This window comes from Anser anser (genome assembly GCF_964211835.1).
Source record: "Anser anser genome assembly, chromosome: 3".
Lineage (NCBI taxonomy): Eukaryota > Metazoa > Chordata > Aves > Anseriformes > Anatidae > Anser > Anser anser.
Window position 1 is genome coordinate 19,195,150 of NC_139722.1, and position 25,036 is coordinate 19,220,185.

Genomic DNA, 25,036 nt, shown 5'->3' on the forward strand with positions numbered 1-25,036 from the left:
ACCCCAGCTCTCTACTACTCCATATAGGGATATTTCTGAAAATTGTGAGATTTCCAACTGCTCCACAGCCAATGTACTAAATTCATGTTTCAGATGGGAGCAGTTGTGCATTAACATGCAGTTGTGGGTAGTCTGGAAGTTACTGTGGAAGTGTAAATTTTTAAATTAACAGCCGTGAGGCCCTAAATAAAACTGATCTTAAGAAGTATCTGAGCTGCAGTATTTCTGAGGTATCATTTCCAAAAAGTTGTTAACTAGTATTCACAAATATGTTGTGCTTTTCTCCACCTGTTTTTTGAAAAAGCAAGTTCCTTAAGAACTGAACCTATGTCAAGTACCTACTTCAAAACAAGTGCTTATTAATTCTTACAAATACTTCATGGTTTAATGGACAATTATTTCTATTCAGGACAGGACTGTTCTGATCACAATATAATTATGAACAGAAATTTCTGTTTTCCCCAATTCACATAAAAAGGATATTATGTTCAGATAACTGTATCTGATCTGAAAAATGCATGCTTTCTGAGTTGCTACAATATTATGAACGGAGCATCAAGGAGGCCCAGCCTGGAAAGTAGCTCAGTAAACGTCAGGTTTGACATGACCTTGGACAACCAACTAGCAGGGAGCAAGGAGCTTGGCCTGTGAAGGTTATAGTGCTGACAGAATTGCTCTGAGCCTGTTGCTGTTAATTGATTTGTGAAGCACAGTTAAACTCAGCATAACAGCAGTTTGTTGCATGCCTAGAATGGCGATATCCCTATTTCCCTGACCATGAGGTGAATGACAGAAATTGTCTTATTTTTTAAATTTCCTGATCACAAGGAGAAGCCCGCATTACACCAAATGCAGCAAAAGGTGCTTAAGGAATAAGGGGGAAACAAGAGAGAAACAACAAAACAGTGGTAGCTAGTTTTCCTTTTATTCCTTTCTCTTTTCCTCACCCATTAGTGCGGATTTAAACTTGAAAGAAGCTATCTTACAATTGAGATAGGAAGGATGTATTTAGATGTTCTGGATCTTCATCATATACAGAGTCTATAGTATTCATAATGTGCATACACAGAGCAACACTCTTAGTGCACAGTTTGAAAAAGACAGAGCACATAATTGCTTTTAATTACAGCATTTAGTTAAGTGTTAGAAAAATTCAATTTAAAAATGTAAATTTGGTATTGTTACTGCACGTTCTCCAGAATGATTTGGGGAGAAATAAGTGCAGATATGTTCCCAAAGAACATTACTTCAAATGGTTATCTATTAAATAAGGCATTATTAAGTCTAATTAATTCTTCACTATGCAAAACCTCCAAGTACAGTCAGGTAGTCTTATCTATGCACCAGTAATTCTCCTGCACTTTCTCTGACATTCTATTCGGGAATATACGGTACCTCTGCAGTTGCTGCCACCCACGTACCTTCATCATTAGCAGACAGTTTGCCATGGAGTACATCACCCGGCCCAGACGTGACCTCCACAGCTGAACAGAGGCTGCAAAATAAGAGCAGCTTGTGAATTTGCACAAATAAATTAGAGGTTCTTTCTTGCCATCAATTATTGGTCCTATGAATTATGATTTTGAAAGATCCACCTCGTTAACACCACTGGGTTTTAGCCGAGAATTTTTAATTCTCTGCTATGCTGCACCATCAGACAGAAAATCCTGCATCTCTCCAAGGGAATTACTCAAGCAGTTCTGGGGACCATACATGCTGTAACAATGCAAAGCAACAGACAGCCGCTGAGCTTTGAGCTCAGGCCAAATATTAAACACTAGAAGAAGCAGCCACATATTTTCCAATGTAAGAACAAAAGATGCATAAAAAAGATTAGAGTGATAATGAGTATCAATTTTAAAAACATATAATCTAGAGGATTAAATGAGATAAACTCAAAAATCAAACATAGCTAATGCCATTTCAGAGCCAAAACGTGCAGGGTCAGAACTGTCTGAGTCTGGGACTATTTGTGCCTGCCTCTGGCTTAGAGCTGTGCTGGAAAAAATCTGCCAAGCCTGTCTGTTTTCCCCATGCTTCTGGAGCTTGCAGGCATTAAAAGCTGCAGCAGCAGATTTTTTTTTTTTTCTCTCTGGGTTTGCAGACAGACTCCTGATGTTTTAAGAGAATAGTTCACATAGATCCTTATTTTTCTCAATCCATTTCCCTAGATCAATGCTAGAAATATTCCTCTAATCCTCCAAAATAAATGTTAGGAGTATTAATTCAGTACATTTGGAAAATAAATAGGTCTCAGTCAATCAGCTGTCAAGGTCACTGTAATGATTTGAGAAGGAGGGGAGAGGAAAGGGCGAAGAGGCTATTTCAATGAGACTGTAATAACTGAGACCACTCATTTGTATCCATAATGTATGCTATGATGAAAAGCATGGCAGGTCGCACAGATAATTTTTTTTAACACACATAAATGCCATTACAAATAAGAACAGAGTCTGGTGAAATGTCTACTCCCCTTCACTTCCTAAAAACACCTTCACCACCCCCCACCCAAAACAACAACAAAAAATCAATGTCAAAATTCCCAAATTACCTTTGTCAAAAGAGGGGGAATAGTACGGGGCCCAAGACTGAACCCAGTACTTCATTCACTGTACCTTAAAACTGTTCATTAATGCTAGCTTTTGTTTTAGGAATTCTCCCTTGACCACACATTGCTAGTGCTGTTAATGGAGAGGCTGCTGTAAACACTGAGCAATTATTGCACGCTATATTTTTTCTTTCCTTGGGGGTGTCTGTAAAACCTGGACATAATTAAATAAATCTCCTCTTAACTCTCCTTTATTATTTCACTTGTGCTTATCTCCCTGTTTGCATGTCCTCCTAGTTTGGCAACCACATTCAATTTTTCAGGATCTTACCAAGGACTTAGGTAACAACAAACACGACGTTGATTTCTGCAGTGGAGACATGCAGGTTTCGTGCTAACAATCCAAGAGCACCAGCCATAGTACTCAAAAAGGATTGCAAAGCAGACACACCAGATGCCTTCAGTCAGTGCTATAACTAAACAGGAACTGGCTCTGATCTGGAAATTGTGTAGCCCTGTGGATGAGGCTTCTTAGCGCTGGCAGAAAGAGGTTAAAGAAAACCTGTAAAGCCGTAAGCAAAATTGAAAACCCAACACCAGATCATTATGTGATGCCTGATAAATGCCTGAAAACCACTTGCTCGCATTCTAAACATTCAGTTTTGTTATTTATCAAGGACTGTACTCCATACTGCCAGCCATTTTAATATAAACTCTGTGCATTAGGTTGCAGAATTGGCACCTTATAGAATGCATTGCCAGGCAAGTGGTGCTAGAACTCTTCTCCTGTTGAAAAACTGGCAGGTGAGGCGCTCTGTTTCAGACTAGCGGAGATGTACATGATGAGTTGACTTGTTGGCACCTTCTTCCACCAGCAATAAGGAAATTACTTACTAGGCATAATCCCCACAATGAATTATGTCTGTCTTCAAATAAAGTTAATAAGGTTTGCTTCAGTGAGATCTCACATGAAAACAAAACAAAACATCAAAAAAACAACATAATCAGAAGCAGACAGGGAGAAGACCCAGCTGACCTCCACAAACAACAGCAGTCAACACTCCTCGCAAAGGGGACTGCTTCAGCAGCCTTGTCCCCTGGCAACTCCTAGCTGCTGCTTTTCTAACCACCCACCCTTCTGAGCTCATTTCAGCTCTGATGCAGCAGCAGTGAGGAAAAGTGAGGAGCCCGAAACTCACATGAATGATAGAGACTGCTGGCCACAGGATGATGACACAGCTAGGAAAAAGCTAAAAGGGGATCAGACTCTTGCTTTTAAGGGGAAAGAAAAAAAAGAAGAAAAAAATATGGGGAGAAAAGGACAAAAATGAGGGTAGAAAGGGGATAACAAGGAAAAGGAGGTAAGGGAACAGAGGCAAGATGAACAACAGATATAAAGAGAGAAAACCAGAAACTTCTGGAAAGCTGTACATAAATTTGGAATATCAGATTATCTTTCTGCTTTTTCCTAAACCATTTTGAGAAGAAGAGTATGTGTATTCATTTGAATATACCTGCAAATACCTTTATGATATACACTGCTCACACTTGCATTCATTTTTTTAGGGCATATCTAGATGGTGTATTAAGTGAAGAACACTGACACATTAAAGCTGCTTTAAGTCCAACCAACTTGAAGACCAGGCAGAAGAGTTCAGACCAGATCTGCACCACTCCACATAGACATCATTTTAGTGACCTGTTTATAATAACGTTTCACTCTGCTAAGAGCTGTACCCAGCCTCTTCCCATCTCAGAGGCAGACCTTTACTTCCCACACCCTCCAGAAGTAAATGCTAGCATGGAAAGAAGTTGGTAAGATTTCCTTAGGCTGTTGGCTGAAGCTGAAAGTTTCTGGTTTTCTTGGTACTATGTTTTTAACTTCCATATTGCTGGGTACCATAAGTGGTTCATCTAATCCATAACAATGGTTAAAATGTCATCTCATGTTCAATTTTTAAGCGCACTCAAATGATCTGTTTAGTATAAATTCCATTAAAAAAATACTTGAACAACTAATTTATCTAGATGACCTTTATACAGTAATTTATCCCACACTATTGAAGCTAAACACTCAGATAGAAGGAACAGGAAAAAAACAACAACATAATTTCATACAAAATGATTTAGATGAGTATATTCTGAAACTCATTTTAAAAAGTGACTTAGGTATTTCAGGATTCTACTTATCACACAGTTGCAGTGAGAATTAGACACCTATATAGCAACATCCTAGGCCAATGCAGCCCTTGTCTGATAGCAGTTCAATCTTAAAAAAAAAATCACTAAATTTTAGATAGGAAGACTGAGAGGAACCAATGAGCCAATGCTGAACATGAAACATTCATCTAAGCTGTGACAGCAATACATTTCTAGATGCATCACTAAAGGATGGCAGTCATGTTCTTTGTTTCTTCTAAGCAGGAAAAAAACCTGATTTAGTGCAACAGTTTGATCAAGGGCAAAACTGTGAAATTAATTCCAGCAAATAAAAGTACAAGGTGTATCATTTCAGAGACTGAGTAGACTATGAGATTACAAAAATACTGTTTTAACAACTCTGGGGCAGTCTTCTGAAAACTTCTGGCATACTTGGGCAAGTGATAAAACCATACTGCCTGTGAAAAAATGTTTAAAGAATACCTACCTTGTCTGTTCTCCTGTGTAATATTAGTCATACTTCCATCTTCAGCTAAGCCTTGTTCCAGATTTTCTAGTATCTGTAGTAAATTTTTAAAGTAACTTACATGAGTTTAAACAATGCTATGTATTAAATGCAAATTATCTAAAATTGACAGTCAATATGAAAACCAACTCAGGCAGGAATGTTTCACCTAGATACAGTTCAAAATTACTGATTATTACCATAGCTAGATCAATTGCACAAAGGAAGACATTACACGGTAGAAGGATGTTAGAATTCAGGTTTATGATACTTACAGAACATTAAATGTCAGCACACTCCAGGGACACACACATTTTGTTAAACAAAACATGAAATATGCTTCACCAGAGAATGAATGTTAATGACCACAAAGAATGTCAAATTGATTTTTCTAAGAGAGCCACCCTCTCTTGACTCCTCCACCCTAAGTATGGGCTCTGGTTTCGAAAACACCTTGCTTCTTTTGTCCTTAATCAAGTATTCTCCTTAGGTCTTATTCTGACTCCCTTCTCAAACTTTGGGTTTTATTGCTTCTCTTTATTTATTATAGATTTTAAATCATCCAAACTGTTGAGTGAATAAAACATTTGTAATATGATTGGGAGAATGAAAACGTATACTTAATGAAGCTTGTGTCTCAGCACTTTTGAAATACGCATGTGAAGTTCCATTTGAAATGCAAGTCAACTTTCCATTTTCTAATCCCATTACAGTTTCTCCAAATCCGTTCTCCCATTCCCACAAATAACCCCATTTGCTCTATTACAAATTTATTACTTTGGTTGTAGAATACTGTTTGAGATCTCCTTCAAAAAACCCACTACAGCTGTTGCTCTTGAACAGCCGTTGTGGTTAGACAATTAGTGAAATATAAGGCATATCCTCGTCTGTGGCCTGAGTGCACTTTTGAACATACTGCACAAAACACTCTTACCCTCTGTCAGTATAAGAAATTGTTTTTTTCCACACCAGGAGAGCATTCCAGTTGTGCTCGGTGGTTTGTAAACAAACACTTAAAAACAACACAGGAAATCCTCAAAAGCAAAATTAATCTGGCCTCAGACAGCATGTTGGTGCCTCCTACAGTCAACGAAGGGCAATCAGGACCTCCACGAAGCGACTTCACACCATCTTAAGGTGAAAGGAATTGCCCTGAGAGATACCAACCTCTCTTCATAGACTGGAGTGAAAGCCTAAAGTTAGGTGTCATAAATTTAGCTACAAGTAACTTAAGAGCTATGAGAGGCATTCGATGAAATGACTGCAGTTACCACATGCCAGATGAGCCAGGGTCACTTTCCTGGTAAGAACTGTTAGCCCATGACAAGTACAAGGTGGTTTGATTTAGTTCATAGAGAGCTAAAGCAAGGTGCCTTACCTCAAATTTTGAGAGGCTATGAGCAAACAATTGTACAGATACCACAACTTAGTTGATAGGTGGCAATTTATGAGATCACAGCAGCATGTCTCTGAGATTGAATCCCTGTCCCAATTTCACAAGCAGTGTAGCCACTTAGAAAACACTTAGAAACCGAAGCACCAGATTTAAGTATTAAGTGCCTAGAATATAACAAGGCACCTTGTCAGGGTAAAAAAACATTCTTCTCTCCCACAAGCCAAAAAAAATACCTTATTGTCTGTTTTCTATCCAGTCTAAAAAAAACAAACACGATCTCTCTCTTCCCCTGGAAAAAATCTAGTGATCAGTTCTCATTCTCAGTAAGGCTCAGAGTTCTTACTCTTGAAATGGTCTTAACATAAGAGTGCCTTCATCAGTGAAACATATTGTTTTGTTTGAAAAGACAATAGGTTTGTTTGACAAAGCCATTCTCTGAAAACGCCCCAACTAACATCACAAAAAAAAAAAAGGAAAGAAGTGGATATTAGCATACAATTAGAATATTACATTAACCATTCTGTGATATTACTTGGGGATATCTAGCTGTCACCTCAAGCTCAACGTAATTAAAACAGAACTTGGTGCTGATTTGAGGCTAATTGGTTTATTCCCTAGGTTTATCTCCCTTTGCCCTTCTTAAGTACAGGAACATCATCTGCAGTCTTTCAATATTTAGGCACTTCCCTAGTTTTCCATGAATTGTTTAATAATAAAATTACTGATTCTAGTAATTCTTCAGTGTAAGCTATGGTAGTTGACATGAAATGTTTGATTTTAACAGATCCCCTCATCCTGCTTTTCCACAGATGGTAAACTTTATTCTAGCAAGATCATAAACATCCTTGTTTCAAATATAAAGACAAATAACATTGAACACTACCATCTACATTAAACAAGCTGTATGTATGAAATATGTTTTTCCTCGTCTTGAATATTTATAAAGACACACTTACTAGTTTCACTGGCTAGCACTGTTTCACCAAGCCTCCTGTTTCATTCCTCATCCACCGCCCGTGTACCATATCTACTAACCTATGCACGCTACCTTTTGTATTGCTAGTTTCCTGTCCTTCCGTATCTCTTTTTAATAATTCGTTTCTTCTTCCACAACTTTGCATCAGCATTAGCTTCTTACTTTAAACAACCTTTTTTCTGTGGGTGCTCCTGGAATTGTGGCTTTTGGGGGACTCAGTCTGGTGCAGGATCATAATATTGGCCCCAATAATGATTGGGATCATAATATTGGCTCTCTACATTAGAGAATCTTTTGATGTTGTGGAACTCCAGGCTGGGAATGATAAGGTTGAATCCCTGTGGGTTAGGATCCGTGGGAAGGCCGGCAAGGCTAGCATCCTGGTGGGGGTCTGCTATAGACCGCCGAACCAGGATGAGGAGACGGATGAGGAGTTTTATAGGCAACTGACAGAAGTTGCAAAATCGTCGGCGCTTGTCCTCGTGGGGGACTTCAACTTCCCGGACATATCCTGGAAACACAACACGGCACAGAGAAAGCAGTCTAGGAGGTTTCTGGAGAGCGTGGGAGATAGCTTCCTGACGCAGCTGGTCAGTGAACCTACCAGGGGTGGTGCCCCGCTAGACCTTCTCTTCACAAACAGAGAAGGACTGGTGGGAGATGTGGTGGTCGGAAGCTGTCTGGGGCAGAGTGACCACGAAATGGTAGAGTTCTCTATTCTTGGCGAGGCCAGGAAGGGGACCAGTAAAACTGCTGTCTTGGACTTCCGGAGGGCTGACTTTGAGCTGCTCAGGACGCTGGTTGGCCGAGTCCCTTGGGAGGCGGTTCTGAAGGGCAGAGGAGTCCAGGAAGGCTGGGCGCTCCTCAAGAAGGAAATCGTGATGGCACAGGAGCGGTCCGTCCCCACGTGCCCAAAGATGAGCCGGCGTGGAAGAAGACCGGCCTGGCTCAACAGAGAGTTGCGGCTGGAGCTTAGCAGAAAAAAGAGGGTTTATAATCTTTGGAAAAAAGGGCGGGCCACTGAGGAGGACTACAAGGATGTAGCGAGGCTGTGCAGGGAGAAAATTAGAAAGGCCAAAGCTCATCTGGAGCTCAATCTGGCTACTGCCGTTAAAGACAACAAAAAATCCTTTTACAAATACATCAACGCGAAACGGAGGACTAGGGAGAATCTCCATCCTTTACTGGATGCGAGGGGAAACCTAGTTACTAAGGATGAGGAAAAGGCTGAGGTGCTTAATGCCGCCTTTGCCTCAGTCTTTAGCGGCAATACCGGTTGTTCTCCGGACACCCAGTGCCCTGAGCTGGTGGAAGGGGATGGGGAGCAGGATGTGGCCTTCGCTATCCATGAGGAAATGGTTGGCGACCTGCTACGGAGCTTGGATGTGCGCAAGTCGATGGGGCCGGATGGGATCCACCCAAGGGTACTGAGAGAACTGGCGGAGGAGCTGGCCGAGCCGCTTTCCATCATTTATCGGCAGTCCTGGCTATCGGGGGAGGTCCCGGTTGACTGGCGGCTAGCCAATGTGACGCCCATCTACAAGAAGGGCCGGAGGGCAGACCCGGGGAACTATAGGCCTGTCAGTTTGACCTCAGTGCCGGGGAAGCTCATGGAGCAGATTATCTTGAGGGTCATCACGCGGCACTTGCAGGGCAAGCAGGCGATCAGGCCCAGTCAGCATGGGTTTATGAAAGGCAGGTCCTGCTTGACGAACCTGATCTCCTTCTATGACCAAGTGACGCGCTTGGTGGATGAGGGAAAGGCTGTGGACGTGGTCTACCTTGACCTCAGTAAGGCTTTTGACACCGTTCCCCACAACATTCTCCTCGAGAAACTGGCTGCTCGGGGCTTGGACTGGCGTACGCTTCGCTGGGTTAGAAACTGGCTGGATGGCCGGGCCCAGAGAGTTGTGGTGAATGGAGTCAAATCTGGTTGGAGGCCGGTCACTAGTGGAGTCCCCCAGGGCTCGGTACTGGGGCCGGTCCTCTTTAATATCTTTATTGATGATCTGGATGAGGGCGTTCAGTGCACCCTCAGTAAGTTTGCAGACGACACCAAGCTAAGTGCGTGTGTCGATCTGCTCGAGGGCAGGAAGGCTCTGCAGGAGGATCTGGATAGGCTGGAGCGATGGGCTGAGGTCAACTGCATGAAGTTCAACAAGGCCAAGTGCCGGGTCCTGCACCTGGGCTGCAACAACCCCAAGCAGAGCTACAGGCTGGGAGATGAGTGGCTGGAAAGCTGCCTGGCCGAGAAGGACCTGGGAGTATTGGTGGATAGTCGGCTGAATATGAGCCAGCAGTGTGCTCAGGTGGCCAAGAAGGCCAACGGCATCCTGGCCTGTATAAGAAGCAGTGTGGCCAGCAGGTCGAGGGAAGTGATTGTGCCCCTGTACTCGGCTCTGGTGAGGCCGCACCTCGAGTACTGTGTTCAGTTTTGGGCCCCTCGCTACAGGAAGGACATGGACGTGCTCGAGCGAGTCCAGAGAAGGGCGACCAAGCTGGTGAGGGGTCTGGAGAACAAGTCTTACGAGGAGCGGCTGAGGGAGCTGGGCTTGTTCAGCCTGGAGAAGAGGAGGCTCAGGGGCGACCTCATCGCTCTCTACAGTTACCTGAAAGGAGGCTGTAGAGAGGTGGGGGTTGGTCTATTCTCCCACGTGCCTAGTGACAGGACGAGGGGGAATGGGCTAAAGTTGCGACAGGGGAGTTTTAGGTTGGATGTTAGGAAGTACTTCTTTACCGAAAGGGTTATTAAGCATTGGAATGGGCTGCCCAGGGAGGTGGTGGAGTCACCATCCCTGGAGGTCTTTAAAAGACGTTTAGATGTAGAGCTTAGGGATATGGTTTAGTGGAGTACTTGTGTTAGGTCGGAGGTTGGACTCGATGATCTTGAGGTCTCTTCCAACCTAGAGAAATCTGTGAATCTGTGAATCTGTGAATATTTTCTACAAACTCATCAAACAAAGCATCACGACAAACACCTCCCAGACTGAAATAACCTATGAGACACAGAATACTTATGCATTCTTAGTAACTGATCCAGAACTGGAAGCTGAATGAAAATAAAGAGCAAAAGCAATCAGTAGCTAAGAGACTGAAAAGTTCATCAATCTAAATTAAAACAAAAGACTGGGAGATATATGAAGTGTGTATATGGAAGGATCAAGGAGGAACACAACTTCTCTTAAAGAAGAGTGGTGGAACTACAGAGGAAGTAGCAGATGGCCAAGTGGCACATAAAATTTTTGAAAAGTTTCGCAAAGAGCAACTTGCAGAAGCATTTTCAGGAAGCAGGACGGTTAACCCACTTGCCACTGTTCCACCCACCTGGTAGAGAGCACAGTACAGCTCTGTCACTTGAAGGATTAGGGGTAAAAAGCAAAATACATCACCCTATGGGATGCGTGTATTTCCAGGAGCTCTCCCTCATTCATCTAGGAAGCTCAGGCACAGGGAAAGGGAGAGAATAGCTTAACCCTGACTATTGCTCTTTTCACATTTTGGTCTCCAGGTAAGCATTTCTTATAACATGTCCTCAGCAGAATTAGCACTACGATCATGCCTATGTTTTCGAATGAATACTGGAAAAGAACAAACCTTTTTATGACTTAAATTACTACTGTTACTCTTACTGCCTGGCTGTTTGGAGTCCTTTTATTTCAAGGCAGACTTATAAGGGCAACAACTTGTGGCAATTCAGGTTGGGAAGACCAGCAATAACACAGAGACAGTAACAATTTCACTTCATTCCCCCAAAAGACCATAACAGGCCTTTGACATCACAGATTATTTCATTTCTAAATGCTGCACCTATGAACAAGAGATGTAAAATATCAGATCAGATCTTGATTACAAATTTACAGGGATGCTAGAAAAACTAAAAACATTATTGCCTATACAGGGAAAACAAAAATTATGTTTTTAATCTCAATCTCCAATCCTGACTGAGGTATGAGAAATATATAAGGAGAAGAGGGCTGAAGAGACTGAGTTACCAACATAATGTCAAATTAAATATGGTTAGATCTTAAAGTCTAGTGGCTAATCCAAAGTTGACAGGCATCTGCAGAGAGCGTACAACAAAAAAACAAGAGGGAATTTAGCAGGTTAAAAAGAGGTATCAGATAGGAATAACACAATTACATTAAGGAAGAGAAGCAAAATAGGAAGACAAATTTTCTTACGATAAGAATGCATTAGCATTAGCCTGGAATAGCCTCCCAGGGGAAGTGGCCTCAGCTCCACAGGCTGGCTCATTAAAAACTAGAAAACAACCTTGCATTGCAGAGAGACAGACGAGGTGAGCTAATAGGTCTTTTCTCTCTCCTAGTTTTTATGACTCCAAGATCATCTCATTTACATAATGACTATTCGTACGCCCTTCTGTAAATAAGGATGACCGAAGATTATTTTTCCACTTTTTCAAGTAGGTAAGTAAAACACTAGAGGTTTTCGGTTGAAAGCTCCCCAATTAATTCTGTTACAACCCAAATGGTTCTCAAGTGTCATATATAAATATTAAGAATAATGTGTAAATTCTTTATGTTATTTTCTTGGCTACACCATAGGTTTTCATAAGCTTTCATGTGCTGTATTCTTAAACATTCCAGGTGAGATCTAGATTATTAGACTGATAGCATTCCACACAAAAATTAAAACATATATCTAAATAATGTTTTTTTCTAGTTAACCTTACATGACTTCGTATGGTTAAATTATCACCAATTTACAAATGTCTTTTAAAAATATATTTATGAGATGTCCTTTTTCATACTCTTGTTTCTATAGCTCTCTTTGAATTGCTCCAAAATACAAGATATTTAATTGGATGCAAACGACTGGAGTAATATGTGATGTAGTGCCTAGAAAAACTAATTGTAAAATATTACCATACGAAGGATGGAATGTTTGTAGTCTTCTGTGTACTTTATTTTAAAAAGGAGCCCTGGCGACTGCACTCTGCCCCTGGTGGAACCTGTCAGAAGCAATGGGAGATCGCTCCCATTAGGACTACAATTGAACACCCTAAGCTGGGAAAATCTTCTCCCAGAACAGGGAACTCCTTGTGAAGAGCCAGCAGAAGCCTCAGAGAAGCTTTCCCCCAGGGCACAAGGGATCATACAGGACATATAGTGATCTAGGCCTCTAGACGTTGAGGGAGTGAGAATATGAGTAAACAGGTCTGTTCTTCAGGAACTTAGCGGACAGGGAAATACGTATTTTTAATTTGCAAATGTCCTTTATTCCTATTTCATCTTCTCTCAGTTCCCTTATTTAAACAAAAAATCAGCCTAGGTCATGTTCAAACAAAACCTTGAAAATTAGAAGCTTCCTTAGTACACTGGATATGCTTTAAAGATACCCATTCAAGGAAAAGCGAGCAGGCAGAGCCACCACAAGGTTGTAAGTACCTTAAGGGTCTTGTGAAGAAGTGTGTTGAGGTGTGTGTGGGGGGGAATTAATTTCCTTTGCTTTCATTCCTCCACTGACCAGTATTTTTAATCTGTGGAGAATCATGGCTGATCACACTGTAACTGAGATATGGCCATGTCAATAAAGTTAGCCAGATGGCTGATGAATACCCTGCTTAAGTCACTTCCTCATTCACATCGATATAGTTTTCTCCCTCCTTTACAAGATCAAGGAGCTTAGAAACAAGTCAAATTTTTGGAATCTAGTCGCACTTTCATGACAGAAGAGTGACAGCACAATACTTAAAACCAGATCACACAAAAACAAGATATGAAACACCTGGTCTGCTGCAGACCAGGGCAGGCAAATGTCAGTAGAGGCCCAGAAATCCTGCAAGAGCAGTATAACATATCCTGGAAGAAAAATAAAAATACTTTCAAATTGAGGAGGACTGTTTATGAAGGACAATGCTGGAGAGAACAACTTGGCAGTAATTCTATTAGATGAGACGGTCACAAGCAGATAATATCATTCATGAAGTGCTAAAAAGTAGCACTTCTTGGCCAAATTAGATCTCTCTCTCAACTGTTTCCAAATTAATTCCTTCCAACTCTACAACAAATGCCACATTCATTTCTTATTACTTCAACCTTTCATCTTTTTCCCTCATAAAAGAAATAACTATTTTTAACTGTAAACGCTTGGTTATACTTGGTTACCCTAGTAACTACTCTGTGCTGGAAGTAAATTGGTTTTTATATACGTAAGACCACAGTATCTATACAACTGGCAATTACCAAATTCCTTCACTTGCATTATTCAATTTATTTTCAGAAGTAAATATAGGAAGCTTCCAAGGAATACCTGAAATAATCACGTGCGTTTATCTCATATACAGTTCTGAATTTTCAAATGTCACAGGTAAAGCAATAATGCTTCGTTTCTTCTAGAGGTTAGCACATTGTAACATTCATACATAACTGTTCCATTAGACTAGTAAAGAAGATTTCTGTCAAAAACATTTAAGGATGAATGATTAATGCTCAGGGTGTTGGGTTTAGAAGGTAAGGTTTGTGCTTACAATACCACCACTCCAATTTCAGCACTGACAAATCCCATATTATAATTCAGGCCCAAATTCTGCATTGTTGCAACTCAACAAAACAAGTAATTCCCCTCAGGCCCCAAAACAACAACAAAAGCTTCGTCAAAACAAACAAACAAACGCCAAAACAAGCTCAGCAGTTTGTATTTATACTCCCATTTATAAAAACTGTCATTCATTTCCAAAGCCAACTATCCAGACTGTTGCTGAAGGATGGAGCAGAGTCTTTTGATCATTACTCTGCTCTCGCGAGACCCCACCTAGAGCACTGCGTTCAAGCCTGGGGCCCCCAGCACAAGAGAGAACCAGACCTGTTGGACCAGGTCCAGAGGAGGGCCATGGGGCTGATCAGAGGCCTGGAGCACTTCTCCAGTGAAGACAGGCTGAGGGAGTTGGGGTTGTTTAGCCTAAAGAGAAGGCACTGGGCAGACCTTATAGCGGCATTCCAGTACCTAAGGGGGCCTGCAGGAAAGCTGGGGTGGGACTCTTTGTCAGGGAGTATGAGGACAGGACAAGAAGGTAATGGTGTTAAATTAGAAGAAGGTAGGTTTAGATTAGATATAAGGAAGAAATACATGATGGGAACGATGAGAAACCGAAACAGGTTGCTCAGAGAAGTTGTGGATGCCCCATCCCTGGAAGTGCTCAAGGCCAGGCTGGATGGGGCTTTGAGCAACCTGGTCTGGTGGGAAAAGTCCCTGCCCATAGCAGGCGGGTTCGAACTGGGTGATCTTTAAGGTCTCTTCCAACCCAAACCATTCTATGATCTTATGATTAACAACTGTTTTGAACTATCTGGATGCAGCTGAGTGAGGGGAAAAAATCTCTCCCATATGCCCTTGAACATGTCTGCTTACTATGTCTGCTCTGTGTCTTGTTGGGCAAAAGCATGAAAGCAGGAGAACTGTATTTGCACTGTTCTGCTCATTTAAGTCACAGCTACTAAGCAGAGAAGGATGCTGTAACCTAAAATGGAAGAGACTTAATTACTTCTATTAGTGAGTTCCTTCTCTGAATCAAGACGGAATCCAAAATGTCATAGTTGAAACAATGTCCTTTTTAAGGACAGTGAAATATATTTCCTAAACTGTAAGAAATAGCAGTGCATAGAGAAGTTGTTACCTTGGCGCAGATTATCTTCATACTGTGCAGTCTATCCAGTGACTCCTGAGGATTACCTAGGTACTGAGGAAGTTCAGCATGTAAAATCCGCATGGAGAAAGGAACCATGGAACCTAGAATCATAATTAACTTCATTAAATGTGTTTGCTATAATGATGAGTGTGTACATCCCAAAGGTATTTCTCACTAGTATATATGACACAAAGACCATTTTACCTTCATATTCTTTTTGTCTCTTGATGAAAGATGAGAAAATAACAACCTTTTTCTTAGCTATAACATGCAATATGTTTTAAATATTATTTATGTATATATTTATATTTTTATTTTACAAGTGAAATGTTTTAAATATGTAAACATATATGTAACCATAATCAAGAAGGCAAGAAAAAGGTGCAACCTAATTCAGATTTTCAAGAACAAGTTGTGCATAGAAGTAAAATGTTTATTAAAGATTTTTATAAACCAATTAAAATAGAGGATTAAAAAATGGGACTTTACTCAAGTTTCCACTATGAAATTGCCCCTAACATTAATACTTATGCATATGTTATAATCAATGCAGAAGAACAAAGATGGAATTGTAGGTCTTAAAAGCTTTATTGCTAAAAAAAAGTTATATGACCAGGGCATGCAAAGGTGCTTATATGTAATCTTTTTTCAAATAAACAAAGGCTGATATGAAGGACTCCTATAATAAAGGAAGAATAAGAACAGAAAATCAGAATGAGTCAAAGGAAATAATGAATAAAAACAGTATAATGAAGAACATAAAATAATAATATTGTAATATATTAAATCTAAAAATATATTAAGTCCTCTGTGAAATTAAGATGTTTTATAGAATATTTTCTTTCTTTCTATTAATTTCCATAGTTCTGTGTAAAGATCTGAATGTATTATGATGAGCATAACTTCTATGACTCTAAAGACGACACTTAGTCGAGTTCTACTCCGTTAATGTACTCCCTTCTACCAAGAGTTACCAAGTGACTCTATACTACGAAACTGACTCTTCATAAAGATGGTGTGTTTTCTGGTTTATTGAAAACATCAAATAGGAAAAGAATTTTAAGTAATACTTGGGAGAGTAAGTAAAAGAAATGTTTTCCTTTTAATATTAGTTTACTTTTATCTTTATTATTATATTTACCAAAGACTTAATCTTGGAAGTTTATGAGCATCCTTGCTTACTTCAAGGGGAGTTTCAGGAACTTCAGGGAATCCTAGTTCATGTAGTATCTTGCTTTCCAGCTACCTGCATATCCTTTATACAGACAATAACACTGAATGTGATCATAAACTGTTACTAATAAAAAAGCAAAACAAAACAGAAGCAAGTATAATGGGGAAACAAACCTCACAAAATACTGTGCTACAGTTCTAATATTTTAATATAATACATTTGCTTACTTCAGGCGTATTCCAATGGGATGTCCTTCTCAACTTGCCTCTTTCCTCATCTTTTCTCACAAATAGGACTCAGGAGCTTTTTATGAAGATTTTTGCACCTGTTCTTAACGGGCTTATATGTGAAAGAGGTAAATGCTATGTAAAATGAGTCATTGCCTCTAGACATTTTTTGAAAGGTTGACAAAATTTTCATCACAGACCTCATTCACTAATTATGACCTTCAGAGCAAGCCAATTACATCTACATAAATTCTCTTTTGCCAAAGCTAACTATTCCCAGTGGTTTCTGTGCCTACTGCATTCCCTTGAGGAACTACACACAAGTTTCATGCATCATCATATGTGGAATAGATATTAAGAAAACAAAACTGCCTTTGAATTTCTTTTTAGTGAAATTTAAAAGGTTATTGAGCAAGTAACAAAAGATGTCAAATATTTAATGTATCTATCTTGACTAGTACCTAGCATGACACAAGCGAAGATATGAAGTTGGCAGGGGGTGAAAAACAAACAAAAGTATGGCAAAAGTAAGAGCAAATTCTGAGCAAGAACACCATGGAAAATTGCTTTGCAGACATGTGCTTTGAACTTCAAGAACCTGCACTGCAAATCTATGGAAGCAAACTTGACCTCAGGCTGGTTACCTTCTCTGCCACACCTCTGGTTGACTGAGTTCTAATTCTGCCATCGAAGAATAATAATCCTGCCAATAAGCTATGCCCCAAACCAGCTATTTTGGTAGTGTTCTGTAATACCGCTAACACATAAACCATGCACCTATTGAGTACTTAACAGGATTTCCAAAATAAAAGGTTAAAACAAAATGTTTTGTTCAAGCAGGAAAGCTTTGGAACACCTGACATATAAAATGGAAAGAATCTGAAGTTTTACATTTTTGGTTAAGGAATTACTGTGTCTAGCACTCTCAACTCTGAACAAGGCTGTATCATTCCATTCTCTTGTAAAACGTGGCAAAAGGTAAACTCAATAAACACACACAGAGAATATCTGAATTGGTAACAGAACAGCTCAATACACAGATAGATGGATACTTAATTATTGAGTGCAGACGAAATGTCTCACGTTATCTATTTTTAGGAAAAAAAATGTATTTTTTGCAAAATACGTTTTGGGATTGAGTATTTTGGTAAGAATTGATCTTATATATTGCTGGATGAAGCCACACAATTATGATCGATGCAATGGGAAAGAACAGCTCGTTACCAAACTACATAATCCAAATTGGTGTCAGAGGATGTGAGAATAATAAATGGAACTCCAGGCCAACTTAGGCTTGACAAGAATCTGCTTTATTCCCTGTTACAACTAAGACCTCAGTTGTGATAAGCAGTCAGAACTATATCACCTCCAAATGTACTTTATTAACGTGTTATTTCTTAACCACCTACTATTTCCTTCAGAGAATGTGACTAAAAAGCATGCCCGTGCAATCCTTACTAAGTATGTCAGGAGTAATGACAGGTCTCACCAAACAAAATCAGAAAGAAGCTGACCCACAGTGTAAAGGGTAGTCAGTGTAATGACTTTTCAAACTAGAATTTATATTACTATTTCATGCAGGAGGATTTAAAGCTCTACCATCCGTTTCTTCTCTTTCTTTTTGAAACTCATAAAATTACTTGCAGGATAATAGTTAAGTTACTGTGAGTATCCACCAAATTGGACCAGTGAACTTCTGTTGCTTAATGCCTGATTAAACAGGTTGCTGAAATTATATTTAAGATCTCAGAAAGACCGTTTCTGCCCTCTTCCTCAGTTTCCTTGCAATCCTTCCAAATAGTGGAATATTTTTGGAAGATGGCGCAAAACCGTATAGGTGCTCTCACAAAAGTGTGGTAATGGGGGCAAAAAGAAAAATGTGAAAAGGCTACCTTCTACCACTGGTAAGGCTGTCTTACCACTCCATGTAAACAGTACTTTGCAATTTCAAGTGAAATCACTCAAAAAAAACCCTGCAGCACTTATCCAAGCCACTTATCCACACATATTCCTTAAATACTTAATCTATTTATAAAAAAGAAACTCAGAGATCTTTGGGTAAGTAAACTTCCCCAGATGTGTTCCCATCTGCAAGTAGTTTAGTTAAATAATATGAGGTATGGATTATATATCTAGTTCAGTTCCTACATTAATAAAGTGAATTTCTGGTTAAAAAGAATTATCATAAATTTACTTTAGATTTGGTAAAGCTTTCAACAAGTGATGCTTTCTTTAAAGCATCAATACAGTTTACACACACTTTTTGGGAAAAAGATATACAACATTAATATAAAATGCATGTGAAGAAATCTGTTCATCAAAATAATTCTGTTACTCCTAGTTAACAGCTGTGTAAAAAAATTTAAAAAAGCGTAGTAATGTATTCTATTAGTGTATTTTCTGTATCTATTGTTGCACTCTGTTACTGCACTGAGAGAAACAACAGCAAGGTACCAAAAGCCTTTTCAGAAGGTGATGATTATGAACCTTTGCTATCAAAAGGCTAAGCAAGGTGACCTGTGTGCGTGCCATGGCAGAAGAGAAAATTGAGAGCACAATAAGTTTAAAAAAAACCTCAATAGAGTTTCACAGGGTGAATGAGAAATGAAAAAGGTGAAGTCAAACCATAATACGACTCTTGTGAATCTTCACCAGTGCTTCTTCAGTTCACTGACAAAATGTAAAGAGCAATCAAATAAAAGAATCACAGAAAGTGCTGACTGTAACACTTTTGTGAGCTAACACAGCTCATTAAGAATTTTGCTCTAAACAATAGACTTCTATTTTGTTGTTCCATGATGATAGCATATTGAGTGGTACCAAAGGCACATCTTCCAGACTTTTTTTGCACACAAATCCACAAAAACACAGCTTCCACTCTTGTCTTGCAAGGCACAGAAATCAATCCTTCTGACTAAAAAAAAATAAAAAAATATTTCCTCACTTTTTTATATGAGGAATGTGACAAAGGAAACAGAGGTGAAACTTAAAAAGTTAACTGTCAAAAATTCTGCTTAAAAAAGCACAATTACAGATATTATAAAGACAGAATGTAAGAAGCTGAATTATAAAAGGAAAATAAAGATAATTTAAGTGAAACACACGTACAACATTTTTAAAGGTGATCAATAACAATTCTATGCTTAGTTAACCGTATTGCCTTTACATAAATCAAACATGTCAGGAAACAGAATACAACATGAAAAATAACCACAGTATGTAAATACATTTTAAGACAAGATTAAACAGAAAATAATTTCATTTAGTAATCATAATAGGAACAGGTACTACTTAGTTTCCCAACAGATTCTTTTTCCTGCATCTTTTTCACATAACACTTATGAAATTTTAAGTATTACACTGAGACACAAGAAGAAGATATGTATGCATCCAAGACACAAAACACAAGATAAGAATAAACAAACAGTATATTCCTAAGAACATTCTTAAGGTTCATTCTTCCCTGTAGGCCTCCTTTTTCTGGACAAACTCAAGCAAAAAAGAAGGCCTACAGAGAGCAGAAGCAAGGACAGATAGCCAGGGAGGGGTACAGAGACATTGTCTGAGCAGCCAGGGATCAGGTTAGGAAAGTCAAAGCCCTTTTAGAATTAAATTTGGCCAAGGGGCATCAAGGGCAACAAGAAAGGCTTCTATAGGTCCATTGGTGATAAACGGAAGACTAGGGAAATAGTGGGCCCTCTCTGGAAGGAAATGGGAGACTTGGTCACTCGGGTTATGGAGAAGGCTGAGGTACTCAGTGACTTTTTTGGCTCAGTCTTCACTGACAAGAGTTCCAGCCACAAGGCCCAGGCCCCAGAAAGCAAAGGCAGGGGACTGGAAGAATGATGAACTGCCCAGTGTAGAAGATTAGGTTTGAGACCACCTAAGGAATCTAAAGGTGCACAGGTCCATGCAACCTGATGAGATTCATCCATGGGAGGGAACTGGTGGATATAGTTGCTAAGCCAGTATTGATCATATTTGATGAGTCATGGCAGTCTGGTGAAGTTTCCTTTGACCGGAAGTGGGGAAACACAACCCCCATTTTTAAAAAGGGAAATAAAGAAGACCCAGGGAACTACAGACCAGTCAGTCTCACCCCTGTGCCTGGCAAGACTGTGGAAAAGATCCTCCTGGAAAATATACTAAGGCACATGGAAAATAATGAGGTGACTGGTGACAGCCAACATGGCTTCACTAAGGGCAGATCATACCTGACAGATCTGGTGGTCTTCTGTGACAGGGTTACAACACTGGTGGATAGGGGAAGAGCAACTGACATCATCTACCTGGACTTGTGCAAAGCATTTCGCACTGTCCCCCATGAAATCCTTGTCTCTAAATTGGAGGACCACGAATGATGGACCACTTAATGGGAAAGAAATTGGTTGGATGGTCGCACTCAAGGAGTTGTGGTCAATGGCTCAATGTCCAAGTGGAGATCAGTAACGAGTGGTGTTCCTCAGGGGTCAGTACTGGGAGCAGCACTGTTGGTGATATCTTTGTTGGTGACACGGACAGGGGGATTGAGTGCCCCCTCAACAAGTCTGTGATGACACCAAGCTGTGTGGTGCAGTTGACGTGCTGGAGGGAAGGGATGCCATCCAGGAGGACCCGGACAGGCTTGAGAGGTGGGCCTGTGCAAACTTCATGAGGTTTAACAAGGCCAACTGCAAGGTCCTGCATCTGGGCCAGGGCAAACCCAAGCACAGGTACAGGCTGGGCAGAGAATGGATTGAGCAGCCCTGGGGAGAGGGAGTGTTGGTTGATGAGAAGCTCGATGTAATCCAGCAATGTCTGCTTGTAGCCCAGAAAGCCAAGTGCATCTTATGGAATATAAAAAGCCTTTAAAATCTGTGGAATTGTGCAAGAGATGCAACTCATTCTTTAAATAACAATTCATATTCTGGAGCCCTACCCTACTTAGACTTCTGAGGAGGATTATGGTTATCTCTGTTGGCTTCTAGCGATTAATACTTTTGATATGAAAAAGAAAGGTTTCCTTGAAGCTCATGGAAATAAAGGTAAGAATGAGAGCTTCTGGTTTTCCACTAATACTGCACTATTTCCTTAAGTCTAGTCTTTCCTCATCATCTCTAAGGAGTAAATAAACACCCCAGCCCTGATGTCAGAACATGACAGCATATAAATGACGCCCAATCCTCTCTGCAGCAGCTCCTACGAAACTGTGATGCATGCTGCAGTCTACCTCTAAGCATGCTTTCTCAGCTCAAAACACGTTTTGAAGAAGTTTGCTATGGCACTTGTACTCCGCAGAAAAAGGGAAACTTTGTCACCAATAAAGTGGAAGGGAACTCTGTACATTAAAGAAAACAAAATTGGGCACAAGAAAAGAACAGAAGACAAAACAGAAGCTGAAGAAAAGGAAACTCTGGATAGTATACAGTGACAAACAAAAAGCTATTCCTGATTCACTTGATTTTTTTTTTTTAAATAAAATTTACTTTCGAAATCAATTCAGTAGCCTATAGTTACAAAAACAAACCACAGAACAACTTAGTTTAGGAGAGACCCCAAAATTCCATGTGGTATACGAAAGGCTCCCCAACTTGCATTTCAGATCTGCTAATTAATTACAGTAAAATAAGAAATACCCTGCATTATCAACAACAGTAGCTAAATTACAGGAAAAAAAGCTTTTCTCATGAACAACAGGAAGGCATGGGAATGCTACCAGTTCTGACAGTAAACTGCCCTAAATAGCATGATTTAATTGGAACTTTGGCAAAAATCCCAAACTGGGGGAAACTTACAGCTGGTATTAGTCCAGAAGCAGACACGGACATTTAATGGGGTGCCATCTTGCTGAAGTGGTTTGGACCAACCCTAACCCTCAGGCTCATTTTCCCCACAGAAAAGGAACTCACCATCAGGCACGATCCTAGAAACTCTCCAAAGTGTCATATAAATGAGATATCTATATAGAGAAAGGTCTAATTTCCAACATGTATACTATTAAGGTGTTGGTAATTACAGAAAAGTTCATTTGTTTCTCACATTTACGATTTGCTCATGCACAGCCCATAGGTCTGACTTGTTTCTGACATGCACAAGAGCTCTGCACAGCGTTGTATGGCAGTATAGATCCATGCCCACTGAACAACTCAGGAACACAATTCTTGCCAAGATGAGGGCTTTTAGCACACTGAAATTCAAGGGAATTTCACATAGACTGTACCAGTCTATGTTCTTTTCCAGCAAGAACTTGATTTTCTTTCAGTTAGCAATTTATACTGTTACACTAGAGTCATGTATCAAACTAGAAAATTTGAATACATACACTTAGGAAGTCCACAAATTAGCAGTGGAGAAGCATGTACACATTTATGTGTAACACAACCCTCTTCAAGACCTAATCCAACAATTCTAGCACTTTAAGCAGGGGGATTAATTTGATTTGAGCAAACACTGGATTACCAGTATTTTACTCTATCTAGTCTTTTTCTTACTATATTACAAACACTAAATATTTCACCTAGCTATATTGTGATGAGCCTAATGACTTACTTGCCTAAAGCCTAAGTTCAGAAAAAAATAATTTGAAAGCATGAAGACAGAGAGAGAATACACTTCTTCAAGAGCTTGCTCCAATCTGTGCCACCTTCACTGGGAAAACAAACTTGTGTTTCACTGGAACTTCGGTATCATGCTATCACATCCTGCTGAAGGTTTTTTCTTGTGCTTTGTCCTATTTATTCACTCTCATTTCAAAATCCCATTTAGAGTCACTGTTTTCCATTAAGAAGTCCTGTGTTCTTGATAAAAGGTAGTGCGGTTGTTCTTATAATAAAAGTGTCAAAGCACACTGTTGAAATGGTGTAAATTAGTGAAGGGAAAAACCAGCAAAAATTTCAAAAAAAGATTGTAAAAGAGTGAGTAGTTGAAAAAGAAGGTTTAGAATAGAAAGTGTTTCTTGATCTTATTCATCACTACAATTGAAATCTCATTATGATTAATTGTCAAAGTATCATTGAAGCAAACTTTTGTTGATATTTGGCTAAAAAAAGAGAGAGAAAAGAAAGGAAAAAAGAAAGACATACCACAGTTGTACATCTCCCTCAAGACTGTTGCAAGATTGTGCCATGAACTTTAAAAACACATGCTAAGAGACAAATAATGTCATTATTCTGCAGTGCCTTCTACAAAATAATGAAGGGTTAAGGCCAGTTTTAAACTGCCAAGAAGATAAAAGTACTTTCTCTTCCACCTCCTTTTCTGATGAGTAAGAAAGAGAACTTGCTCACTTTACTTAGTGACAAGAAGAAACTCAAGGACAAGAATGCAAACTCCTTTCTAAAATTCTAATTGTTCAAGCAGAACATAAATCTTTCCTGCAACCAAGACAGAAAAAGAAGTAAATGTTAATACAATGAAACAATACTATACATATCAAAGAGAATGTTTGTGATGGGAATGGGTGCATTCCAGATGGAAGGAGTAGATCATAAACTGTGTCTGAGATTTTAGAAAACATTGTAATTTTCATTTTATACCATCTAGTTAACGAGAGAACAATTGGGAAGAGGTAATGACATTTGTTGATGTTTCTAGTTGATCAATAACAATAGTGTTATGAAGGTCTAAAGGGCAGGTTGTAGAATTCAGTACAAAATTTAATTAAAAAGCAGATTAACAGTAGGGAAAAAACTATACTTGCTTCAATAAACACTGTCGCATTGGGGAAAAAACAAGAAAGATTGAGTACATTAACACTAAGCTGTAACAGAAATAACTATGCTTACTAGATTAAGTACTTCGGGGGAAAAAAAGAATGACATTATATTGTCGTAAATTCTTCACCTACTTGGTTATTGTTAGGCCACATACTTAATGCACAGAGTGCCTTACTCTAACACAAATTTCTTTGCAAGAGGTTCCTATGTAAGTGGACATATATTTCATGTGAGAGTCCTCTGGGGATAAAAGGATTTTAAATAAACACTGGATTTTGGCATAGGCTGACTTTTGAAAAACTATTTTGAATCAAAACCATGCCTTCTATTCTATTTTCCTCAGTACTAAATTAAATAAGGCAACATAGCTTTATGTATACCACCAAGGAAATATTTAAAGCAAGCAGCATAGCCTGCAATTAAAATGTTTACTTGTGACCACTGGACAAGGTCTTTTTTTTCCACTCCATGCTGCAGATCTCTACAAGAAGTGATGCCCTCTTATACAGCAAAATCATGTCCACTAATCTTAGATGATTTCAACAATGGCAATACCCTACAATTACTGTCATGTATAGAAATTTTATTTTTAAGTTTAATAAATATTCTTCCAGCTTGATGTTCTACTTTTAACCTCTGTTGACCATTTCATGGTAATTTTATCCATTGAAAATTAATAATGGAAAAATAGTATCATTTTAAAGACAA

At 39.4% G+C, this 25,036-nt stretch overlaps 1 protein-coding gene across 2 annotated transcripts in view; it reads right to left on the reverse strand.

The window, feature by feature from the left end:
- Positions 1 to 25,036, reverse strand: part of TRAPPC12 (trafficking protein particle complex subunit 12) — a 57,733-nt gene that overhangs the window by 11,099 nt on the left and 21,598 nt on the right. For both annotated transcript variants that reach the window (XM_083829554.1, XM_083829553.1), the window contains exons 6-8: positions 15,222 to 15,334; positions 5,196 to 5,268; positions 1,422 to 1,495 (exon numbers count right to left, since the gene is read on the reverse strand). In XM_083829554.1, the coding sequence (XP_083685680.1) occupies positions 1,422 to 1,495; positions 5,196 to 5,268; positions 15,222 to 15,334 (260 nt within the window). The remainder of the gene's footprint in view (positions 1 to 1,421; positions 1,496 to 5,195; positions 5,269 to 15,221; positions 15,335 to 25,036) is intronic.